General features: G+C 38.1%; 1 protein-coding gene across 2 annotated transcripts in view; it reads left to right on the forward strand.

Moving 5' to 3' along the window:
• The window catches only part of SPAG6 (sperm associated antigen 6), a 39177-nt gene extending 22470 nt beyond the window's left edge, over positions 1–16707 (forward strand). For both annotated transcript variants that reach the window (XM_065666559.1, XM_065666560.1), the window contains 6 exons: positions 748–921; positions 3316–3468; positions 5818–6009; positions 7227–7343; positions 10142–10287; positions 12505–16707. In XM_065666559.1, coding sequence (XP_065522631.1) covers positions 748–921; positions 3316–3468; positions 5818–6009; positions 7227–7343; positions 10142–10287; positions 12505–12571 — 849 coding nt within the window. In that variant the 3' untranslated portion in view covers positions 12572–16707. The remainder of the gene's footprint in view (positions 1–747; positions 922–3315; positions 3469–5817; positions 6010–7226; positions 7344–10141; positions 10288–12504) is intronic.
• Positions 16708–17464: the final 757 nt, after the last annotated feature.

The following is a 17464-nucleotide window of genomic DNA, read 5'->3' on the forward strand; positions in this document are numbered from 1 at the left end:
GACAAAGAGTTCTGAATATAATCACAGGTTTAGCTACTGGATTAAGGAATGTGAGGAACAGCTAAACTAATCTTTAAAGTAAACAGTATGATGTTTTGTTCTAGAATATGTAGTATATGAAGAATGCAACAGATATTTTTAATAGATAAAATGCATGCGATTCTGTTACCAAAAGGTTTTGCATACTTAGGGTTATATTATGAACCAGTTAATACTAAATGTATTATTGTATTTTAGAATGTACTGTCTGATGTGAATAGCTGCCGTTGATGGTTTAATCAGTAGAGTTTGACAAAAAATTGTTTCTTAATAAAATCTTTTTGTCTTACTCTAACAGAAAGAAGACAACATAAAAATGCCACTTCAAACAAATAGACACAAATTCTTTAAGATCTGACAGATCAAACTTATGCAAATAAAGATACCTTCTTAGATTTCAGTAAATTTTAAATTACAGTTGTAAATGGTATATATGTATATTTCTTCTTTTTCTTTTTCTTTTTCTTTTTTAATACATAGCAAGCTTGAATGGGGTAAAACAAAGGAGAAACTTTTATTCAGGAACCAGTGAATGTTCTGTGCCATTATATTCGTGCATGAATTGACTCAGTGAATTGTAAAATAGCTGTAATTGTTTTCCCTATCCTGCTTTGTTTTCCTTGATGCAATAGATTTTTGTGTGCGGGAGGAGTGTGTGTTGTGGGATGTTTGTATACTATTGATTTTATAACAATTTTTATTTACTAGCGTCAGGTGCTGTCAGCTCTAAGCCAAATAGCAAAGCATTCAGTGGAACTTGCAGAGTTGGTGGTTGAAGCAGAAATTTTCCCAGTTGTGCTCACATGCCTGAAGGACTCGGATGAATATGTCAAGAAAAATGGCGCAACTTTAATTAGAGAGATAGTAAAGCACACGCCTGAGGTAAAACCTTCAAAATGCAAATACAAGGTCATATCATTAGATTTTACACTTTAAATAAAATACAGGATTATTCTGTCATTTGCTTTTCGAAAGGGAGGGCAGATAGCTGTTTGGCATGTTCACTGGAACAATATGGAAATGCTTGCCGATATTGTGAGATGTGTATTGAATATGAATTGGGTTAGGAAACCGGGACTCATATAATGTATATCTAGCTACTTCATTCCACATCTTCACAGAAAGGGAGTTCTAGTCTGACAGTATTGTCAGTCCTGGATGTTAAAAATACCATGAGAAAAGCCTTACAAAAGTCATGATATCGGCTAATAAATGACAAGATCATCCTAGAACAGTAATAGATGGTGTATGTCTTTTTAAAAAATCTTCTGGGATGCTGGGATCCCATTTTAATTATTTTTCCAATGACAATGAAGGTCGTATTGTTATCTGTTATTTATTATTAAACTGATGGTAGTTTCTCTTATTAGCTTGAGTTTGTAATTTGGATCTCAGCGTTTGCAGTGGTTTTGCCAGTAATTGATAAAGGAAGGTGGGGATTTTTGGCAAAGTCAACACAAAATAAAGAGGAAAACCAAATAGTTATAACTATGTTAATCTGTCAGACCATAGAGATAATTAGAAGGCTCTAAATATGACTCTGAGATAAAATACTTGCAATGTATTTGTGGAACACACTAATGCTGAGTGCTGTCATTTTAAAGTCATGAGACTAGCTTAACAATTGGGAAGTGCTTAAGCATGAATTTTGCGGTGTTCCTTCAGCCTGCTACTTTTTAAGCTGCTGGTGATTAAAGGTTGCAGTCTTGTCACATTTCCTGCTCTCTCTCTGTACGTATGAGCAATGCAACTTCACTTTCTTAAGAAAGTGAAGACACTGTCATTATTAAAGGAGGGCACTAGAGTAGGAAGCTGGAGGCCAGATTTACAAGACTGCAGGTAAAGTCAGAAGAGCTGCTAGCACAGGATTCTCTGTGCAAGGGAGTTGGCCATTCTAGCCGCAGTTCAAAAGAGCTGTAGGAGGTATCTTGGTTACTCCTGATGGGAAGTCACAGTCCACATTTGACTTCAGAGTGACAGTGATATCTGTCCATCTCTGAGCAATGATATTCAAGTGACACGTGTTGCAGCAGACACAAATTGGCAAATGATTATTTCTAGAGGAGCTGGCTGTGTCAGTTGTGAGTGTTGTGGCTTTTGGATCTCAGCTATCTTTATATGCACTAAAATTCATGTGAAGTGTCAGGATTTGGGGGTCCTGCGGCAGGGCCTGAGGGTCACAACACCAGGGAGTATGTCTGTGCAGGAGCTCTATGCATCCCAGCACACACGGCTGCCCCCAGATGTAGGACTTGGTTGTCACTGGTTGCAGTTCACAATCAAGTGAACAGTCTTTCTTAAGTTGTAACCTTAAATTTTGTCTAACTGTCTCATGAATAAAAGAGTCCCCTTTTAAAGGCTCTCAGGCAAAGGTGGATTTCATGTCTATAGAAATAAACTGGAGTGGGAATCCACATGCTTCAGTTTTGTGAATTTAAATTTGACTTTAAAGAATGTATTTGTTTTGCTTTGGGGAAAATGGGATATACCTAACAAGACAGAAGAAAATAATCATAATATGAATTTTTAAATTCCTGTGCATTGTTGATATCATACATACTCTACTGCAGTCCGTCTAGGGGTATGAGAAGTGATAACTTTTGGAAAGAAACATGTTGCATAACTTGATTATCATTTATCAGCTAGGCTATTTAATTGATGTTCTGGGGCAAACTCCATTGCCTATCGAGTGTGTTCCCTGGACACTTCCCTCAGACTACCATAATGTGGCAGAATGGTGTAGTCCAAGTTGGTTTTGTGTGTGCATGACAGTTGTCTTTGGCTTCATGCCCCAGTGAGGGAATCCAGAAAGGCTTTTACGACACAGAGGTTATCTACAATGCAGGTGAAAGAAGTGAGCTTTTTCCCCTGTCCTGCACAGTATGATGTTGGCTTGGGAATAAGCAGATACTGGTATGAAGGAGTATCTGGCTCATTAGGTGCGTTTTCAAGGGATTCATATATTAGGCTGTCATTTGCATGTTTCTTTGGTGTGTACTAATAGAGTTGAGAATATGTCATTCCATGCTATACAGTATCAAAAATTCAGAGTCTTGATTACCTTGCAGTAAAGTCAATCAAAAATAGAGTTGCAGAACAACCTCATTCCTGAGAATTTCATGCTGCACTTAGTGCCCAACAGTCTGTATGATACATCACTCTTACTCCAGCTTTGTTTTGTAAATCAGGAGCAATACATTTAAAGACTTTTCTAATGCAGTTTGTTATGCCTGTTGATACTTCACAGTACCTAATCTCTTCCATTTATCTTTTCAGCTTTCACAGCTTATAGTAAATGCAGGTGGAGTTGCCGCTGTGATTGATTGTATTGGCAGCTGCAGAGGGACTGTCAGGCTGCCTGGCATCATGATGCTTGGTTATGTAGCAGCTCATTCGGAGAACCTGTCAATGGCAGTGATTATCTCCAAGGTTAGCTATCACTTTGTTGTCTTCCTATAATTCTTCAGTGGTATTCTGAGAAAGAGATACAAATTAACATAGGCAGAGAATGTGTTTCGTGACAGAATTATATACTCGCTGTTGATGAATGCGCTTTCTCCTAATATTGCTGCTTGCAATGTCTGAAATTGTAACGTGATCAAAGTGTGTCTTTATGAAGTTGAACCTTTTATAAAATGTCTTGGATTAGTTTATGAGCACCCGTTTGTATTACAGTACATGATTTTCTGTGTTGCAATTGCATGGGTACAGAAAATAAGCCAGTGAATTTCTATGGTCTGTTTCCTCTTAAAATGAATGTTTGTGGCTACATCAAAACCCTTTTTGAAACAAGAATGTTTAATGACACGTTCCTCATTGCACTAGCATGACTCTGCTAGTACCACTAGAATAGTCTTGCAATAGAAATCTTAAGACTTGGAAAGACCTCAGTTTCTAATGTAGTATGGTTTGATTCGGTTGTGCAAGTGACATTTCAAATGAGATAAGCTGTACATTTTCAGGTTTTAATAAATGGGCAGTGATATAGAAGGGAGGGAATTTCTAGTATTCTCAATTGGTGAAATTAGTGCCTGACATAATACTCGGATGTGAATAATGCTAACTAATGACAGGAGGAGGTAATTTCACTGAGCATTGTTGGCCCATTTTTACACCGTGTCAGTCATTTTAAAATATACTGTGTGAGTGGAAACAATAAAACAATAAACATGGAGAAATACAAATGTCTTCTAATAGGAATGCAAGTTAAAAATGGAAATTGCCACAACATAACATCAGTAAGGATGCAGGGAATGTAGGAATGATCAAAGACTCTTCTGCATTTGAAAATTGAAGAAATAGACTTTTTTCCTTGTCCTCTCTGGAGGCTTTTCTTCTCTGAATGTTTCTGTCTCTCCACTTTCAGGGGTGCCTAGAGCAAATATACTCCTGCTTTTGAGTGCTTAATGTTGAGTGGGATGAATCCAGGATTAAGTGAATGAGGAAGCACCTAAGTGATAAGCTTTTGAAGAGTAATAATGTTTGCTGCCATAACTGAATAGGAGTGCAGTAAGAGGTTTTGTAGAGATTTGTGCACACTGTCATGAAATTAAATATTTTAATGAATGAGCCACAAAAGAAACCGAAATAAACCCAAAGCCCAGTAAAAAAACATAAAAATTGCTTCAGGGGAAACTAAGCTTGTAGAGTGGTACATGGTGCTGAGGGCAGGACATGGTAAACTGGAACCATTTGGAAGAAATGCGCTGTGGCAAACACATGCAGTTGCACATCTACAATGTTATGATGTAAGGTGATTGCTCCATTCTGTGGCACCGTATTCTGCAAAGGATGAATTTTGAAAAAAATAATTTTGGGGTCATACTGGACAAACACTTCATTGTGGTCTTCTGCTGCAGTGCAGTGGCAAAAACCTGAAAGGATGACAGTTAGTCCTGTGTGGTATTAAAGAACAGAAGATGGAGCATTAATGGAAAGAGGAGTTAATCTGTCTGTACCAGTACATATAGTTCTGATGACTGTATTTTAAAAGGCTCTTGAAAAAAACCCTGAAGAGTGTGCAGAAAAGACTAAGAAATGAACCACGGGGTGAAAAAAGATTTTCTAGTTAGAGGTTTAGTAGCCTCACCTTACCTAAAGCAGCATTAAATGATTCCTATTGAAGTATTCTGGCATAAAATACCAGTAGCTCCAAAATCCTTTGGAGAAAGGATAAAGACTGTGACCCTATACCAGAAGGACTTCAGTAACAGCTGGATGCGAGTGAGAGATTCTCCATCTCTTATTGTCTTCAAAGCAATAATTGCAACCTTTCTGGAAGTGATTGGATGAGTCAAACATGAACTGCTGGACTCAAGAAGAGATTGATAAACTGAAATACAGTGCTGTGGATTAAAAATTAAAAAAAGACTCAATGATTGAGCACTTCTGATCTTAAATTGCTTTCACAGATTCATAAACACTCAAATTCTTTTATTTTCAGTCTGACAACACTGAAGCCTTTACTTTTAGTACGGACTGAATTGTGTCATATGTTCCTTTTATCCCTTAAATTTGTGTCTTAGCTCAAACCGCCTTCTGACTTAGAACATTGAATCTGTTTCTCTCTTTCTTTAATTAGATTTATTAAGATTTATTAAAAATTCTTGCTAGACATGATGTTGTAAAATACATGACACCACTAGCATGCATTCTCTTATAGCTTATTTTAGAAGAAGAATGTAAGTACGAAAACATTTTCTAACAGTCTGTATCAGTTTCAAGCTGTCCCTCCCTGGTGTAGATTTGTAAAGGTTGTGCTTTTGATTGATGCTGCAGGGAATACCACCACTGTGTGCCTGCTTGATAGAAGAACAAGAAGATCATATTAAGGCAGCAGCTGCCTGGGCCTTGGGACAGATTGGAAGACATACTCCTGAGCATGCATGTGCTGTTGCAGTAGCAAATGTGCTACCCATACTGCTTTCTCTATATATGGACACACGCAGTTCAGAAGATCTTCAAATAAAAGCAAGTATATTTGTAGCATCTGCAGTGAGATATTTACTGTAATCAACAGGTAGATATGCTTAAAAACTACTAAATTGTATGTGCTTTTATTGATGTTCATTGAGTCATGGATTTCCTGGATGTAGGTGTCTGAAGGCTGTACGTTATTTATTAGGACTGGTTGGGCCTAATGGCTCCATGCATATAGTGCATACCAAATCATGTGGTACAGCCACAGCAGTCTAGTCCCTCATTTTCTTCCCAGTTTAGATCAGAGCTGCATCCACCCATAAATGATATAATTTCTTGTGACTAGTTTCTAATTATCTACCTTTTTTTGAAGTATAAGCTGTTGTACAAAATATTATAGTCCTTGTAGTAGACCTGCTTATGTTTTGATTATTATAATAAAACTGAAGCAAATACTCGAAGTTCTGCTCTTGAAAGCATGCAGGTGTTGATGCTTAGGGCCTTCCTTCTGTGGGAGCTGGTAGAGTTGCAGTTCGGTAAAGTGTGGTTTTGAGCAACAGAAAGGGAAGTAGCTGAAGAGTATGTGACAGGATTAAAGAATGTAATATGAGAGGATATGATCTCTCATGTTGTACTATTCTGTACGTTCCATTGAAGTATAACTTTCCAGATCTGTTACATAACTTTTATAGTCACTTTCAGTGGTCACCAGAATATCAAGGCCAAAAGGAGCTATATGATCTAAGCCTACTCAAAAAGGTCATTATGCTTGTAGCAGTCAACATTGAGTCTGTTTTCAGAAAGTAAGCACTAATGTACAACTGTTTCACTCTCTTTTTCTCTCCCACCTGGACAGCAGTCCACATTGCTATCCCAGACCGGCAGACTCTCCTAGTAAGCCACTTCTAAAATACAATCTTTTAAAATGTGTTTTGATTTAGCTTCCTTATTATATTACCACACTTCAATTTACTTAAAGGGTCTGCTCCTGCTTCCATTGTTGTCGAAGAAAAATTGCCATTACTTTGACCGTAGATAACATAATAAGAATATGATGTACTGTAGGTTTTGAGGTTTAATAAATCTAAGTAAAAAATTGATTCTTCAGTAAGTGACCTGGTAGGTATCATAGTTTCTATTCAGAAAATGCTCTTTGGGAATTCTGATCAATTTGCTTTTTTTTTTTGATCAGACTTCAGTAATATATAGCAGGAATTATTGTTTTCATTCATGTCTTACTAGTGGAAATTTATTTTGCATTTCAATAGACTAAAAGAGCCTTAAAGAACATCCTTCAGAAATGCATATATCTTCCAGCACTGGAACAATTGCTGCATGATGCTCCTCCCAATATTATAAAACATATTGTTGGACAGTTTAGTAAGGTAAGAAAAGGCTCTGCTTGATGAGTAATATGTTAATTGTTTTCTATTTAGCAAGGAAGCTATTTTTCCAAAGATGAAGTCTCTCTAAAGGTCTCAGCTGTTTTCTCAGGATCCTCAAGCATACCCTGCAGTAGCAGTTTGGAGCATCCCATTCTTTTGTCTGACAAAGACAGATACTGTTTCATCTGGAACCTGCCATAATGCATCCTAAGACTGGGAAAACAGTTGCTTACAAGCAAAGTGGCTTTTTTTTTCTTCCTTGCCTCTTGAGATTAAGTGGAATATTAACTCACGTGCAAATATTTTCACTGAGCCAATGTATCACATAAATCCCAGTCACATCTGTTTTCGATAAAGTACAAGCTGTCTGTACAGGAATGACTTAAGTTAGGTATTTTACACTAATCTAGAGTACAAAGCCTTCACCACTTTTATCCTTGTTAATTTTCAGTTTCAATTAAGTAGGTGTAAAAATTCCAAATCTTTCTTATTCCTCTTGAAACTGTTTGGTGTTAATAACATATTGCTCAAATAATATTTGAGCACAGCATGTAAAAAGTAATGCAATTTGATAAATATATTTAAAATTATTTAAATAATTGCTAACTAATTAGGACGTTCCCTGTGTCTGCAGTGTTCACCAGCTGTTGAGAATCCTGCTCAACTATAGTCTATCTTTTGTACAACACTCTGCAGTGTAATCTGTTAGTAGGAGATACCAGGCTCTCTTGGTTAAATGTTCTTTCTGGAAATGGCCAAGTAAAACACTCTTGGTACTTAGTTCTGATTGTCACACATATGGAAGCACTGCTGTTTGGAGTGCAGATTCCTGATTGCATCGCCACACTTAAGTTTGTCCTGTCATCTTGCTAAGTCAGTACAAAGATTGAAGATTTGCAGAGAATTCAGTGCCTTTTGCTTCTGTGTGGTGACTGGAGCTATTAATGAGCTGAGTGCATAGTAATTGGTTACCCAGTGTATAGATTTGAATGTTGTTTGCTGCTGAAGTGGTTTTATACCCTTCATATTAGCTGATGCTTTGCTTTGTCTTGTTTTTCTTCTTTTCCTGTGTTGTATTAAACAGACTATGCTTGTCTGGCATTTACTTTTCTGAAGTATACATTTAAAATTAATTTCTCTGCAGTAAAAACATTTTTCTCTCGTCTACCATAGTTTGGAAATTTCCTGTTCTTAGAACTGTGGTGTATTACTTATTTGGGCTCATTTATATTATATCATAGTAAAAGCCTTATTTCTGAGCTGTGCTTCAGGGTGGGATGCTCTCCGTTCTTTGTGCTGGACTGTGCCGTTTGAACATCATAATTTTCAGGGTCTGTTCAATTCTGTGCTCTCTCATCTTGGACAGAGGGGAGGGACTGTCTCAGAAGGTGCTGTCTGCTTTAGGGCCTCTTCCAAAAGAGTTTTCTGCTGTCTTATCCAGCCTGGGAGTCACAGTGTGGAGGAGGAAGGCAGGGAAAGGGCCATATCCTGTTGTCTTGCTAGTTCCTCCTTGGCAGTTCTTATTGTGGGAGATAGGTGAAAACAGCTGTCTTCAGTTCCTACAATGAAATGATCACAGTTGTTCCTGACTCTTATACAGAGCATATAATAAGAAGTCTCTGTGTTCCCTTGATTTTTCTTTACCTGTCTGTTGATTTCTTTACCTGTCGATTTCTGTGCTTGTCTGTGTGTTTACAGGGATCAGAGAAATGAAGGCTGCTTGCCTATATGTATGGCAGAAATCTCATCTTTCTTTTCCTTCATCTTTTTATGATCTTTTTCCTCCTTCAAGTCTCTTGTTTTACACTGAGATACCATCAAATTTATGGCTTGATTTGTCTGACCAGTGTGAAGGCTTACAAAATGCTTTTGTCCCCATAGTATGTAACTCTCAGAGTTGGTTTCAAACCCATCTGGTTTTGTTGTAGATGCAGCTGACGTCTTGCATTATCTCTCTGGGGTTTTTTTTCCCTTTTTTAAAAGTATTTTTGCAGCCCTGTGGGCCTGTGGACTACATGCTGTCATTCTCCCTTGCCTGGCCCAGCCCCCACCTCCTTCCCTTCCTCCTCTCCCGTCCTCTGGACAGAGCTGCATATTGGCATCACTCGGAGCGCAGAATGTATTGTCTGATCATTTCTGCTTCTCATCCCCTTTGGCTGCAGAAACTTCACATTTCTGCTTTGTGTGTGTGTGTATTTGTAAAAGGCTTCCATGGCTACACAGTGTGTTGTAGGATTTTAATATCTAGGAATTTAATAGTAGCATGTAATGCTTCAAGGCTGCATTGTTCACTTGCAACGATTCTCAGTATTGTTTTCGTGCACTAATCTATACTAGATCATTATAATGGTATAAAATTCTGCTATACAATTAAACTGTGGGAATTGACATAAAAGACCTGAATAACTTGGTTTAAGTGGAACAGATGCTGTTGTTATTCCATGTTAGTGTTCTGGTTTTATTATCTACTTAATCTCCACAATCTTACGGTCTCTGTAGGAATACTTCAAGAAATATAATTTACATGAAGATAAATATTCAATTCATTATTTTTATATATGTTATTTATTACAGTACATGTTATATTGTGTTATAACTATAAAGGGCTGGTTTATGATTTTTTTCCTGTGCAACTGGGTATTAAAATACAGTAGTCATTACACATGTTGTACCTCTGTTGTTCCATTTTATGTGTCCTCTGAATTAAAACCAGATAAGCAATATTTGACCCTAGTAGCATAGAGATTCCTTTAAAAGAAAATATTCTCTTTTTTTTTAATGCACTTTTCTGTGTGTAGGTGTTACCACACGACAGTAAAGCACGTCGCCTCTTTGTAACAACTGGTGGACTTAAAAAGGTTCAAGAAATAAAAGCAGAACCCGGGTCACTTCTTCAGGAATATATCAACACTATTAACAATTGCTATCCAGAGGAGATAGTAAGGTAGGGAAAATGAAATTTAAAAAATTCATACTTATGACACTGCTAGATGTTTTTCATAGGAACAGCACAAAGCAAGGATTTAATAGATTAATTAAACTTCTACATTAATTTTGTTTCTATAAAAACCAGGTTAACGTTTGGTTAACTGCCCTAGTGTGCCAGACACATACTTTTGAACACTGTCTGTTTCCTGATTTGGAATCAAATTTCTTTGTCTGTAAAAAACAAAAGCCAAAACACCCCCCCCCCCAGCAAAAAAAGCCCAAATAATTAGGCTGTTGCAGGAAGCTGAGAAGAAAAATCACTCCTGCCCTACACAGACAGACTCTGAGGCTTCAGCACAACTGCTCTCATATTGACAAATGTCTGTGGGAAGTTCAGTTTATCTTGGTAACTTATTTATGGATTACTCAGGCTCTAAAATACCGGTATTGGCGAACCTTTGGTTGCATCCTTGACTTCCCTAAGAGCCTGTCTGAACTAGTGTATTCAGAGGCTCCTTTGAAACTTCCTCTGATGTACAGAGGGTCCAGAGGCTCTCCTGCACAGTTGCTCTGCCCACAGCTGCCCTTCCTCCCCCAGCCTCATCATGAGGCTTAAGTGTTATATAAAAGGACCATACACCAGCTGTCTGCACCAAGTTGAACTTTGCCCTTAATGAATACAGAAACACTATTAAATAGCTTACAGTCAAAATGTCACCATCCTAAATTGTAATAATGAGAGAAATGCCCTCCTAGATTCTAGATATCCATTTACCAGTCCTTCACTCCATCAACACATCAAAAGGATGTTGTACTTGTGCACTGCCTCTACAGGCTCTGAAAATCTGCATCATCAATTTTAATTACCCCAACAGAGTTCTTCAGCTAATAGTAGCTACAAACTAAGTCATGCAAAATGAAGCCATGTTTGTCTCCACAAGGAAAAGACAGTGGTTGTCAAATGACTAAAAATCATAAGGAAACTTTGTTCTGCAGCTAATACTTCAGAGGGGATAAAAGGGGCATTTGCTTATGCTTTTCTGGATATAATTAATGTTTCTTTGTTACAGCTGTTTTTCCCCCCCCGTAAATGAAATAAGGTTACTTATGTAGGCTGGGATGTAATAAAGAAAAGGGCCCCTTCGAGCATCTCCTGCTTGCCTCTTTGTGCTACTGCCTGATGTTGGTTGTGCTGCCTGAGGCACAGCTGCTATAATAGACTCCAGCTCTGGGTTTGTCCTGGAGACCTGTTATTTTAGGCTGTTTGCAGACTGAATATAATAACGCATTGAAAAGTTAGCTTTACAATCGGCCAATTAGTATGATTTTTTAGAAGAGTTACACTATGCAGAAATAATCCAAAAAAATGAAAACCAGCAAGGTAAGTGGATCTTCCTTCAGTGTGGAAACATTGGGGGTTTCTGCTTTAGCACAATTTAGGCATGGATTACATGGGGGGCTCAGAGCTAACAATTTACATGCCTACAAAACCAGAAATGTACTGAGATGTATGTTTTTTAGAATAACACAGCAATAAATTTTAGATACTCTTAACTTGGAAAACAAGAACTAAATGCAGCTTTGGTGATGCTTGCATACTGGAAGCATGTAGTTGGTCCATTGTGGAAAACTAACTGAATGACAGCAGGACAATAATGGCACCATAGAGTCCCTACTCTAATGAAAACCTATACGATAATCTCCGTCCTTGAGTTGGCATTAGGGAGAGAAGGTCATTGTGATAAATTTTTTTTGTTCCAGAATCAATGTCTCTTGCATTGATGGAGACTTCACATTAGCTTTCGGGTGTGTGCTTATGCTTGATGAGCAGCAGTAGACTATTGTTGTCTGGCAGCCTATGGTTCTGTGTAAACTCATGCTTTTTTATTAAAGGCCATAATTTCAAAAGAAGTTAACATCTACATTTCTCAGTAAAGACAATGCTTATAGCTGCTGAACCTATCTAAAAGCTAGCCAACTACCAGGACCAACCACCTATGTGTCCTGAAAGAAGTTAAACATATTTTTGAAAACCTGACTTCCAAGTATAAATGATAACGTAAGTTGAAAAGCAAGCTCTTAAAACATTGGAGGGGAATAACTGTAGAATTCCTTGACTAGTGTTTAATATTTAGGATTTTTTCCTGATCAATAGAAATATGAATAGTGTTTTGTTACTTAGCATAGAGCATGCCTTGTAGTCTAATGCACAAACAAAATGTTTCTCTTTCAGGTATTACTCCCCTGGATATTCTGAGATACTTCTGGAAAGGGTGGAAAATTACCATCCAGTTTTATAAACTTCAATTTTTTTATTAGAGCTGTATTTCACATCTATGCCTTTATGACTAATACAAATACAGCTGTTGAAACTGCTCAAACTCTTGTTTGATTCTGTAATATCCTGCTCCTGTTTGAACTACTGAAAGAGCTCAGCAACTCCAGCAAGCTATATGTTGTTCTTTATAAACATGTTTGTTGCTAAGTTTTTTCCTTTTTGTTTTCCTCTAACATTGCTACCAGATATCGCAGCATATATGAGTGGAATTTCATGCAGGGATGATGATTTATCACAGAAGCTTTTTTAGAATCAGTCATTTCCTTTTCCTTCCACAAGAAAGGTTTGTTATTATCTCATTCAAATTTTAGCTTTCTCAGTACTGTAACCATTTTCCCCTTTCGCCTTTGCATATTTTTTGGAGCTTCCCAAGCTTCATGAGGGGGGAAATAGGTGGCCCCTGCGCTTTCTCTAATTATGAAGTCTGTTCTGCTACCTTTCAGAAAGTAGTGATGTGATTTTGCATCTCCAAACGTGTTAATAGCTGCTAAATGAAGAAATAATTAGAGCTGCTGCTGATGATAAAAGGGCTAAATTCTGCATATTACAGTGTGGGGGTCCTGGCATGGTGGATAATATAAGTTCTGCAAAAGTCATCCCAGTTAAGGCAGGATTCATTATGGAGGGAAGGAGCAATACACTGGTGTATGCATCATTGTTCCTCTTGTAAGGGACAGAGTGAACTTAGAATATGACAGGCGCAAAGAGAAGGATCCTGGGAGGTTTGGCTTCATTTGGGTTAGCAGTAAGTTTGTGCTGCTCAGATGGTAGGAGAATTGCTGTTAGACTGTTAGAAAAGTTCTGAGCACATTCAGAGGAAACCTGAGGGTACTTGAGCCCCAGTGATCTGAATGGTGGGACTAAGGCTGCTCAGTACTTCAAGAGCTGAAATTGCTGCAAAATTGAGTTGAGAAACACTTGAAATTCAGTCTTGAAGTTGCAGATCACGTTGATGTGGAGGTAATTGAATGTATGAGCTCTTGCCTGTCTGTAGAACATCCTGGAACTGTGCTTTTGCTTTTTATGTAGAGTGAAAAGACTTTTAAATTCATCTTCCTCCTCCAGTGTACTGCGGCAGCAAGGAGCAGCATACAATTTTTTAGTATTCCCTAATATGTAATTGTCATTTACCATTTTTCGTTTTTCTAACCTTTTTTCTTTTCTTCATATGCAGCTTTTTGTTTGCTGTATTTCTTTTTTTTCTTTTTCTTTTCTTTCCCAAAGAGCAATAAACAGTGTTTCTGGAACGGGATGTTGGAATACTGGCAGCCACAAGGAAAGGCAGTATTTGAAAACCCCTGCAGGAGAGAAACTTGTCTCCTTTCTTAAACATATTAACTGAATGAGTTTATAAAACAGGGATAGTCTCTTCTATTACTCATAAAACAGGAGCAAAGACTTACTGCAGTTGGAAATGATTTAGAGTGGCTTTTCTCTGCCAAATTCCAAGCTACTATTTTGTTTTATTCTTGTCAGCATATTTTTCAGCAGTTCACAAACCCACTGATGGGCTATCTTGTGTTAAGGTTTAATTCTACAGAGGGTTGAGCTCTCACTGTGAGGTACTTGGTGCTCTCAGACTGCTCTTCAGGAGGAGGAGGGTATGTACAGTACCTTGCTGTATGGGGGCCTAACTGAGATGGAAGCTGTTGGTGTCATGAATGCGGGTATAGAAAGCACACCAGCTGGGTTGTTTCCTTAGCCCACATCAGAGTAAAAAGTCTTGGAACTAACTTCTACCAAATGCCTTTTCATTTTTGGTGTTTATATTCTGACATTATTAATGTTAGGACACTAGTGGAAAAAACATTAAGTCTATTAAAAAGATTGTTGTAATACTCAGTAATTTTCTTACATGCATTATGGTTATTTAAAAGTCAAATCTTGGATAATCTCTGAAAGAATATGTAATGGAAGGGATTCCAGACAGTCTTGAAGGATCTGAAGCCTTTATTTTCCCTGATGGAACAGAAATGGTGCACAGGGCTGAATGCAGTTGCAGTGAAGATGGGAGGCAGGGTAGGCATGTAGCTGCATACCCATAGCTGCATCATGTGCTTGGGAGCACACCCACACCACACAATGCTAATGTATATGTTTTGTGCGGAGAGAGCAGAGGCTTCAGTCCCCTGACAAATGTGTTCCTGCTGTGTCACACTGTGCTACACTGTAAGGATTCCACAGGGTTAAATTTCAATGCCTAAACAATTTGTTCACAGTCTTTTCACAGTCTTTTTCTGATTCCTGACAAAGGGAATGATTGCACAAGGCAAACCTTCAAAGTGATCTGATTGTGCAGAGCACAGTCTAAATCAGACCTAGCATAAATATATCTTTACGTCAGCTAGGCAGTTCTGTCCTAGGCCATTGGCTGTTTGGCCTCTTGTTGCAGGACTCTCCTGGATGGTGTCACATTCTATTAGGCTGGGGCAGTCCAAAGTCCCCTCCCACATATTTTGGGGCCCCCCTCAGCTCTCCTTTACTGGCAGGCTCCTTCCGTGTGTTGTATGTACACATTTATGGCTGGAGGCTTCCCTGAAGGTACGCATCTGCACCAGGCAGATCTAGCACTTCACAGGAGAATTACTGCTAACTTGTAATTTAGGCATACATTACTAGGGCAAGAGCTGCTTTTTTTTTTTCCCTGTAGTGTTTCACAAGGTCTAATATACACAGCATTTCTATTCCATCTTTTCTTTTGGCTTAAGTCATAATCTAAAGCTATATTAATGTTTGTAATTGCTACTCTGTCAGGTTTCAAGTATGTATCATTTGTCTCAATTTCATAGAATAAAATGCAGATTTGCATTTTAATTCGTTGTGTAAATGCTGTTTTCATGCTGGTTTGTAACTGTGATGCTAGAGAAGATGAAGAACAGGCTCATTTTGCAGCTTGAGCCTGACACACCTTTGGATGTTTGTCTCAGCTTACCACCACTCAATAGTGCCTACCTCTGAGCTTCTGACATACAAGCATTCTGAGTAAGAGTCCCTCTCTGTCGTGGTTAAAGCCCAGCCGGTAACAAATACAACTTGCATTGGCTGCTACTGCTGAACCCAGGACACTCTCACAGAGATGGCTTATTAAGACACACAAAGAAAATTAAGCCAGTGCTTTGGCTGAAATAAATGTAAGCAGAGACAGCCCTTAAATCATTTTGCCAGTTCCTTTGACCACAGCATTGGGATTTTTCAGCCCAAGTCTTTAAAGATCTTCTGGGGGGGCCTGAGCCATGATTTTTGTCTACATTACTACAGCTATTATTACATCTACGGATGTAAACCACGGCCTTGAAAGAACATGCGGATGTGTAAAACTTTACCATATTTCATTCAGTGGATGGATTAACTGGCCTACAAAAGCTCCATTCTTTATCTGAATGACTGGAAACCAAGAGGATCTGAAAAGGGGAAATTCAAGGAGTTCGACTTTTGTGCATATAATATGTTCTGCATTTCCAGAGGGATTTACCAAGGGATTGCTTTGTCTCATCTGAAGTGATCAATCTGCTGGAGATCTGCATCTTAACAAACAAATGAACAAAATGTTGAAGGAGCTGAATGGAGCTGGTGAAGGAAGAAATGAATCTCATTTTGTGAAGTAAAGCATAAAGTTACTGTAATTGGGAAGTGTGGGTAGATCCTCAGTGTTCTTGATTTCGTCTAGGGGCTTGTGAATTAGCTTGGCCAGAAGGGAGTTTTAGGAGGATACCATGGGATAGCCTTCAGATTCTGGTGTAAATCATAGTCTTCTGGTTTCTGGGCATGTAAGGATGGGTGACTGTTGTCTTTTCAGGTAAGGAATCTGTGAAAGCATTCTTGCCTCAGCATCTTCCTTAATAGCTGTTTGGTGTCTAGTATCTTGGTGGTAGGAATTTCAGATCTTCCTGTGTGACATGGGTAGAACGGAAATATGGAGTAGCACTAGATTGCAAAGCCAGTGGTTTCACTTCTTGCGCTGACATAGGGTTGCTTTTGTGGGCTTGGATAATTATTACAGATCCCTACATATCATCATCTTCAGATGTGAAGTATGTGTTATAGTCGTTTGTTAACTTGCAGAAGTGCTGGAAAAATTAAAGTCATACGAGAGGTCAATGCAGCAGAACTAAAGTTCTTTATAACTAATACCATATTTAGAAAGGAATATTGTTCAAGAACCTACAAAAATGTACCTAAGAAATCTTTGAGATGCTGATTTTTAGAATCTGAGTTGAACTAAATGCCAGTGGATTTTGTGAGTTTCCTCATCTGACACAATTTGAAGGGATCTTGGAGAAAGAGGAAATTAGAATGTCTCTCATTACTATACTAGAACTATTGATGTCATTTTTGTATAATACTTAATATTGATGCTACTAAGCTGTATTCTGCAGTCAGCTCTATAATTTAGCTAGTGAAAATAGTAATACATTATTACCACTGTACTGTATTTCTAGATACTGTACTGTATTTCTAGATACTGCACAAAAGATTGAATTAGAAAATACATATAAGCGATACTGAAGCGTATTTTGGTGGTGAGAATGCCTTTTGAACCAGAAATGATACTGTCCTGCCTTTCACAATAAGTTACTCTTACTTGGGTTAAACACATATTGCAATTTTTCGTGTTCCCTCCCATCTAGAGGTCCAATAAAGAGGCTCACTGAGTGCTCAGCAAACTGCTGAGGACCATGATCTACTGTATATAGTGGAAGCCAGTTGTGTTCACTATCGTGCATCAGCAAGCTATGGAGAGGAACAATGTGAGTGTACTAATGTCATAATCTTAACAGACTTCCACAGAGATGTTGAAGGCTTGCTTTTTCTTTGTTAAAATATGCTTGTTCCTACCTGCAACTTGAGTTAAAGA

This window comes from Lathamus discolor, chromosome 2, assembly GCF_037157495.1.
Source record: "Lathamus discolor isolate bLatDis1 chromosome 2, bLatDis1.hap1, whole genome shotgun sequence".
Lineage (NCBI taxonomy): Eukaryota > Metazoa > Chordata > Aves > Psittaciformes > Psittacidae > Lathamus > Lathamus discolor.